General features: G+C 40.2%; 1 protein-coding gene across 1 annotated transcript in view; it reads right to left on the reverse strand.

Annotated features, from left to right (window-relative positions):
• Positions 1–1,223: 1,223 nt before the first annotated feature.
• LOC109476986 (probable L-cysteine desulfhydrase, chloroplastic) overlaps positions 1,224–8,742 on the reverse strand; it is a 15,866-nt gene continuing 8,347 nt past the window's right edge. Inside the window, exons 4-9 of the mRNA XM_019778000.1 lie at positions 8,105–8,218; positions 7,617–7,769; positions 6,675–6,798; positions 5,762–5,846; positions 1,949–2,041; positions 1,224–1,539 (exon numbers count right to left, since the gene is read on the reverse strand). Of these exons, the coding sequence (XP_019633559.1) occupies positions 1,228–1,539; positions 1,949–2,041; positions 5,762–5,846; positions 6,675–6,798; positions 7,617–7,769; positions 8,105–8,218 (881 nt within the window). The 3' untranslated portion in view covers positions 1,224–1,227. The remainder of the gene's footprint in view (positions 1,540–1,948; positions 2,042–5,761; positions 5,847–6,674; positions 6,799–7,616; positions 7,770–8,104; positions 8,219–8,742) is intronic.

Here is an 8,742-nt window from a genome sequence, read left to right on the forward strand (position 1 = left end):
TGGAAAAGATGATTTGAAAAGACTTAGACTTCAATCTGAAAATTGATATGAGGGCGCTGGTTTGTTACATGAGGGCAAAAAAGCAGCGCCCTTGTTCCCCTGTTCAGAAAAACCCCTGACCATTATTGATTACAATAAAGAAAACATATTTACTTGGATCATACTTTTCTCTTACAATGAGGTAAAACTGTCTGGCTGTGGCAGGGAAGTTCATAAATGCTGTTTTTCTTGTTATATATAATTGTTAATATAAAATCATATATATTAACATACTTTAAATACATGTATATATAATAAAATAATCTTAAAAGCTAATTTGAAGTTTACACTTACTAGTTTCATTGACTGATGGATTGGTTAATTGATTGATCAATTAATTGGTTGGTCGATAGGTTTGTTGGCTGGTTATTTGGTTGCTTGGCTGGCTGGCTGGTTGGTTATTTGGTTGCTTGGCTGAATGGTTGATTGGTTGGCTGGTTGATTATTTGGTTGGTAGGTTGGCTGGTTGTTTGGTTTACTGGCTGGTTGGTTGGTTTGCTGGTTGTTTGGTTTACTGGCTGAATGCATGGTTAGGTGAATTTTCCAGAAGGCCATGCTAATTTCATGTAATTAGTTGTTTAATCAGAAATTAATCCTGACCAAAAAGGTCAACTGTATAATTATATAAAGCTAAAAATTCCTTTTGTTTCCATCTCGTTCTCTTGCTTTATTTTGCCTGTGATACCTGTAAAGCAAGGAAAAAAGATATTGATAATAACTAGTCATGTAGATATTGATATTGAGCATCATGCACACAGCGCCACACTTTCTAGTTATAGCAATAATTATGAGGTATTATGTGAATCCACACAACTAAGCAACAGAATCTGTACATTTACATACAGTCATTTAAAAAGTGTTATATTATACACGTACGTATGACTGTACATGTAGCTAAACCAAAGCTACAGCTTACTAGAAAGGTAACATTTGCAAAGCAAATGCATATTGTCTACCTTCACACATGGTCTGCTCTGTTAATTCTTACTCAAACACATTCATGTATATGGGCAGCCAAGAGTCTAAATCCCTCCTGCTATAAAATTGCAACATAATGTAACCCAACACCAGTTACCATGGTGACAGACGTCTGGTTCAGGTCATGACCTTATTTGGTGAAGAAGAAGACGAAGAAACAGAGCAAAAACAATATGTTTTCCTTCTTAACATAAAAACTCACCTGAATGGTTATTCAGTCTCCTGCCTGAGGAGATATGGCCAGTACGGCCCGTGGAAGTCGGGGAAGTCTTGCCTGGCCATGAGTGCCAGCACGGCGTCCCTGAGCCGGAGGAAGTCATCCCTGGTGCTGTACACAAACACGGAGATCCGAACCCACAGGGCGTCCAGCATGCACACCACCGCACACTGCACCCTGTACAGCTGGAACGTGTCGTACTGAAGACTCATGGCCCCCTGGGGGGTGGGGGGGTACCGAGACTCTGCACCAGGGGTCTGGGGGAGGGGCAGCTTGATGCACTCCATGTAGGGAGCCTGAAGGGACTGAACATGACAATGTGTGTTAACATTTTTTTTAGAACCTTGTCAGTTACCTTTTGTTTATTTAGAACCTACTTTTAGAACATTGACTGTTTTTGTTTATTTAGAACTTACCTTCTTGTTCCGCAAATTTCCTCTACATTGTACTGATGAAGGGTACCGGATGGTACTTGAAACATTTACGTATTAAAATTTCAATTTATCCAGTGCGAAAAGATGCAACGTCTTTATCTCTTTATCTTTATCCTGAATGATTAACCTTCACGAACGTATGACATTGTGTGTCTTCCCTGGTTACTACGACCCAAACTAACTTGGAGATCTTTAACTAAAGTTCTTTTCAGAAAGTACTGCATCGTCTGGTATGTTGAAGGCACTGAACAGGCAATGATACCGTATGTGAGATACTTACCTCTGGTATCCCCAGAGTTTCAGTCTTCCAGCCATCCAGTAGCAGTTTTGTTGCATCTTTGCGGAGCTGACTGCTGTACTCCACTATCCTTCCCTGTACAGAAGCACAGTCTTTTATATTCAACAGTTAACCTGGGTACCATCCTATTTGTATCACTCCCTAAGAAATATTTCTATAGGGAGCGAGTATGGGAGCCCCAGCATACAATATAGGATGGTACCCAGGCTATTCAACAGTATGTTTATCCATCAAATGTCCTCACCAGTGCTCTCTCCAGCACCTAATCATTAGATGTCAGGGCTCGAAATACTTTTTCGTACACCCAATTTTTTAGGTTTCCAAAAATTCCCAAAAATGACTTTTGAGCCCTGGATGTTCTTGGAAGGAACTTTCCTTCTATAATTTGGATGGACCAAAATTTCAGCCATGAAAAATTAAAACTTACTAAATTTCAGAATAATATTCTGATTGTCAACTGGGCATTTGCCAAGAAAAATTTTTGGAAATTTCTGAGGGTTTCAATTTCAGACGGCTAGATCCCCCTTGAAGGGAGGGGGGGGGTGTCCCCCTAAATTCCTTGCACCTTCAGGGTTTGGCAAGGAGCTTCATGGTGGCTATAGTCCATCTGACTTGAAATAATGTGTAAGATATATAATCATTAAGAGCAGGAGAGCCACTGCATGATGTTCTAGTTAAGCCCGTCACACATTCAGAACCTTGTCCCAAACACCTACATGTAGCAATCAAGGTTGGCTAAAGTTTGGGAAACCTTTGTTAAGCTACGGTCACAACCCGCCATTCGTGCTTCTGTGTGCTGTCTACGTGCAAAAACGTGGGCAAAAAGCACGTACGGCGGGTTGCGACCGAGGCTTTAGGATCACCACAACAACTATTTTACAGTAATCATGTCCCAATTAAAGGTCAATTATAAGAACAAGATTTCAGCAAAGGTCAGTGGTAGATTTCAGCACAGGTATTGGGCTACACAGATTAAATGGCTTGCTAATGGGGCATTTCTGGCAAACTTCAATGGACTGACATCCATTCAAATGATGATTTTGCATCACTTCATCAAACTAACCAAGTTATTCATCAAACTTCTCCAGTTTTTGGCACTACTTTTCTGGCCAAAAAATGTATTAAAAAAGTTTTTGAAATTGTGTGGTTTTCTGTGTCAATCTACATCGTTGGATCTTTCAATTTGAAGCTCTCTTCACTACTAGTGTTCCTAGCATGCATTTTTATCATAGACTATTTCTACTTTCAGTTGGAGAAGACAATGATTTTAGCCACAATTATCTAGGGCATCTTTTGAGGGTCTGCATAGGGGAATCCTTGCTCTCTTAACTGCAAATTAGGGAGAGGGGGGGGTTGATAACACGTATTAGTAAATTCAGGCAGGCTGGCACTGCTTAACTAACTTCTTCTTAAGTCTTTGGAAGTGACTTTTCTTACAAAAAAAAGGAATGTTCCGTTGAATCCATTGGGTGTGTGGACAAACTAGTCTGTGCACCTTGGACGCTCCGTTACAATATGTACCAATTCAAACTAACTACTGTACAGTCAAACCTGCCAAGGTAACCTCTTCAAACAGGCCACCTGGCCATGGTGACAGTTTTTTCTCGGTCACAAAAATTTGCCCAATTAAGTGACCTGTCCAAGGTGACCACCTGGCCAAAGCGACCACCGTGAGTTGGGTCCACTCAAGGCCCAATACCTGCCCATGGCGACAACATCATTGTTGATCATTGATGATAACTAATCAGAAATCATGGAGAAACCAGCCAGTTTACCTCGACTGCTGGACACTGTTTTTTTGTTTGACATAAATTGTTGCCGTGTGCCACCCTCCCCACATGCATTCACCACAGAACTTCAAACATGCTTACAGCATTTGACATTAAAACATCTCAACTTGGAAACCATTTATGTGTGAGTGAGTCATGTTGTGAGGCGACCCTCTTCAAGGAGACCACCTGTCCAAGGTGACCGCTTTTCTTTGGTCCCCTGGGTGGCCGGCTTAGACAGGTTTGACTGTAACAATTGTTGCATTCTCATTTCTTTCACTACTTTGAAGGGAAGGATTTTTTCAACACTCACAAGGCCCCCTAACTGCCGATGGAAGTTGATGGCTTCAGGTGAACAGAAATATGCCGAGTCATCTCGAGTTCCCTGCATATGGAACCTGTGCAGAAAGTCTGACTTAGGCCACACCAATTTAATTTCTTGGTTAACGGATTCGCCTGCTTAATTTTTTTCTGATTTGCAAAAAAAAAGAAGATTCTGGTTCAGAATCAACTGCAAAATGCTCATATTTTGCCCTGAACAGTTGAAAACAGTCCTTTTCATCCTAGTTGTTACAGTTAATGAGTTATTCCATCTTTCAATGCAGTGGTATCATTATTCAAGTTCAAAATTCATTGTTTAATAAATTTTGAACCAGCCTGGTGTGTTGACTTCATGTCTCCTATCGTACCATTTTGGGCCAATAGGATGCCTAGGCCTGTTTTTATTTTTATTTATTTTTTTCGCCCGCCCGCTCCATTCTTTTAGGAGAAAAATCCGTTAATCAAGAAATTGAATTGGTGTGGCCTTACCACGAGGCTACAAAAATGCATGCATAGAGGGTAACATGCTTTATACATAACCACTTGTGTAACAACTGAGGGCTCAAAATTAAAGGTGGGCCATTGACCACTAAAATTCAGGCTGGGACAGCTAAAAAGACGCTTTCAGACATACATGTATTTGGGACAATAGAAAAATAATAAACATCAGTCCGATGAGAATGTTAGCCCTTCTTTTGTTTATCGAGCAGACGTCCTAGCTTTTGTATGCGGAAAAGTTCCCCAAATTTCCTGTCTACTCTGTAATTATAGTGCCCCTAGGAGTGAACATAAGCAAAATAAAGTTGACTTCAAGTTGAAGTCAAACAATACTTTCCAGAAAACAGGTTGGGACAGTTCATCCTCAATTTCAGGACAATTGAAATTTATTTTTGGGACAGTGCTGGGACAATAGGAAGAAAAGTTAATTTACCGGACAGGACCCAATGTTAACCAAATGAAGACAATAAAACAAGTGGTTGTGAATATAGAATGTAATGCTTTTGGATGAAGAGAGACTTCTACTTGTGGATAAGGCCACACCAGCCTTATTTCTTGGTTCTCAGCCAGACTAACAGAGTATCAGGTGTTTTGGCACCCGTTTGTACCTTGGTACAGTTTTATGGAGCACAATGTCATGTAGTCTGAAGTTGAAGTGTTTCACATTGACCTTCCACTAAATTTTGACATTGAAAGCAAGAAAATAAATTGATGTGACTTTAATCCGCTTTATGATTTCATTCATTTGACAGTAAATTAAAGTACAGATGATTCAGCTGTATTCTCCCATGTTTAGGCCTGATTGCGGTTTGCATGGTTAGGCCAGACCAATTTTATTTGTTGGTTCTTGGATTCGCCACTTCATTTTTTTCTAAATTGGCAAAAAAATTCTGGTTCTCAATAAACTCAAATTAAATATCCTCATATTTTGCCTCCAACAGTTGAAGAAAGTCCTTTTCTTCCTAATTGTAACAGTTTTTCCATCTATCAATGCAGTGGTTTTATTAAAAGTTCAAAATTCCTTGTTTAAATATTAACCCAGCCTTTTGTGTTGACATGGCTCCTATCGAAGCATTTGGGGCTATAATAGGATGCCTAGACTTGTTTTTATTTTTATTATTTTTTGCCCCGTCGCTTCATGTTTTTTCTGAAAAAATCCAAGAACCAACAAATTAAATTGTTGTGGCCTTAACTTTCCGGAACTTACAAGACCCCCAAGTTCCCTGTGAAAGTTGAGTGCTGCAGGTAGACAGAAGTACGGGGTGTCGTCCCTCGTGCCCTGCTTATGGAACCTTCAAAACAGCATGACTACATTGTTCTTGCAGCCCCAAACTTTTGATTTAGTTTGAACATTAGTTACTGTGACGATCGGTGAAAGTAAGGTCTCCCAGTACCATCTAAATTTGGTTAATATATAATATAGGTCCTGGAAGGTACCTTGTAAAGTCATAATTTTTTTACAGGTGTAAAGTTACAGAAAGTGTGAAAAGAAACAAAAAGAAATGAAAACGAAATACAAAAAAAAAAGTATCATATATGACATATATAAAGCAAAACAACATACTATTATTACTAACTTTCTTAGATAGAATATGGTGTATTGAGTCTGTATTCTGTATCACCCTCGGTACTAGCCCTCCCTTGGGTCTTTGGGCGATCCGACCCGCGGTCGGGCTGGTACCAAGGAAGATACGGAATACACCGTGTTATATCTTATGCCATACCCAACAAAACATGCCTTTCAATGCAAAATGAGCCCAAATTTGGTGTCCCAAAACCAAAAAGTTAACTTCAATTGCAACGACCTTGGAATCCAGTGTTCAAATTTTCAAAAGCGGCGCACGCAGCTAAGGCGAAACACGTTCAAAAAAAGAATCAATATTCTGTCGAAAATTTGGAAGGGTGACACGTGATAAACATAGTTATCACCCGCCGGATCATACAAATGTACATATGGAACGTTATCGCTGCCCAGGTACATGTATGACATAAAATGTTGAACAAAATGCCAGCAGTTAGCAAGATATGCCAGAAAAAAGGCTGTTTACAGTTGGTTCGGATGCTTTTTGGTGTCCCTAAATTTGCGAAATTCAATAAAAGACATAAACAGTAGTACTGACTGGTGCTGAAGGTCCTTCTGGTAGAACCAGGATGTGACAACAGGGCGGACGGTAGTGTGGTGGTCAGAACGGACCCACAGGAACGCACAGCCACGAGGAGCAAACAGCCACTTGTGCAGGGTTCCTACAACAAACATGTAAATAAAAAACAAACATAAACACTGGGTTCCTACAACAAACATGCAAAAAAAATACTTGTGCAGGGTTCCTACAACAAACATGTAAATATAAACACTGGGTTCCTACCACAAACATGCAAATAAAAAACAAACATAAACACTGGGTTCCTACAACAAACATGCGAATAAAAAACAAACATCAACTTGTGCAGGTTTCCTACCACAAACATGCAAATAAAAAACAACATACATCAACTTGTGCAGGATTCCTATAACAAACATGCAAATAAAAACAAACATAAACACTGGGTTCCTATAACAAACATGCAAATAAAAACAAACATAAAAACTGGGTTCCTATAACAAACATGCAAATAAAAAACAACAAATATCAACTTGTGCAGGTTTCCTACAAAATAAAATAAATATTCCGACTTGTGCAGGGTTCCCACAACAAACATACTATTAGGCCACACCACTTTAATTTGTTGGTTCTTGTGACAGGGCGAATAAAAATAAAAACAGGTCTAGGCAGCCTATTATAGCCCCAAATGCTATAACAGCCATGATGTCTGTTATTAAGTCAACACAAAAGGCTGGGTTTATGTTTAAACACTGAAGGACTTTCCTCAACTGTCGGGGACAAAATATGACCATATTTGAGTTGATTCAGAACCAGAATCTTTTTTTTTTTAAATCAGAAAAAAATTAAGAGGCGGATCCAAGAACCAACAAATTAAATTGGTGTGGCCTTACATAGTGACAAAGTTGAAATTCTTTAGAACACTAGTGTCCACCAGTGTCACATTTAGATAAGACTTACCTGTGAAATAATCTGCCCCCAGTTCCTCCAGCTGTAGCACCTGTTGCCCAGGTGTGTGTGCTCCATCCAACAGCACCTGGACACCCTTCAGGTGGCACAAGGACACAAGTTCTGCCACAGGGATGGCTATAGCTGTGGGGCTGGTGATGGTGTCTGAGGAAACACACATGACAGCTAGTTCGATGTTGGATGTTTCTCACCTATGACAGCAGCTAGTTTGACGTTGGATGTTTCTCACCTATGACAGCTACATGTAGTTTGATGTTGGATGTTTCTCACCTATGACAGCTAGTTTGATGTTGGATGTTTCTCACCTATGACAGCTGGTTTGATGTTGGATGTTTCTCACCTATGACAGCTAATTTGATGTTGGATGTTTCTCACCTATGACAGCTAGTTTAATGTTGGATGTTCTCACCTATGACAGCTAGTTTAATGTTGGATGTTTCTCACCTATGACAGCTAGTTTGATGTTGGATGTTTCTCACCTATGACAGCTAGTTTGATGTTGGGATGTTTCTCCAGGGCATCCTTGTACTGTTGTATAATCTGGTCGGCATCAGTGATGGGGCCTGTTATTTCCAGCACCACACATTCTGCACCTAAAGGAAACCATAAGTTTATGTATGGAGTGTAAGTCCACAAACTGTGTAACAGCTATATATAACTAAGGAGTCATTTAAGCCTGTCACACATTCAGAACCTCCCCCAGCTAGCCTGACCATTCAATCAAGCCTCTGGCAGCCAGTCTGCCCAACATTTGCCACCCCTGGCAGCAAGAGTTTGTGACACAAAGGCATCATCACCTGACCACCAACCATTCAAGGTTGGCTAATGTTTGGGAACAGTATGACCAGATTAAGGCCACGCCTACCTAAAGTTTCAATATGGATCAAATCAACTTTGAGTTATATTTGAGTCAACTTTGACACTGCTGCTCTACTCCCCAACACCAACCAACCACAAGCCAATCATGGCCCAACCTCTACTCCTGATTGTTCTAAACATTTCGAAACCGCCTGGCGCAACCAAACAGTAGACTTTGGCAGTGTTAGTGTAACATGAGGGACATGTGTGGACATGTGTGGACGGACATAATAATTAACTTCGTCAGGACAAGCTGACT

This window comes from Branchiostoma belcheri, unplaced genomic scaffold (assembly GCF_001625305.1).
Source record: "Branchiostoma belcheri isolate BF01 breed outbred unplaced genomic scaffold, Haploidv18h27 scaffold4, whole genome shotgun sequence".
NCBI classification, from domain to species: domain Eukaryota; kingdom Metazoa; phylum Chordata; class Leptocardii; order Amphioxiformes; family Branchiostomatidae; genus Branchiostoma; species Branchiostoma belcheri.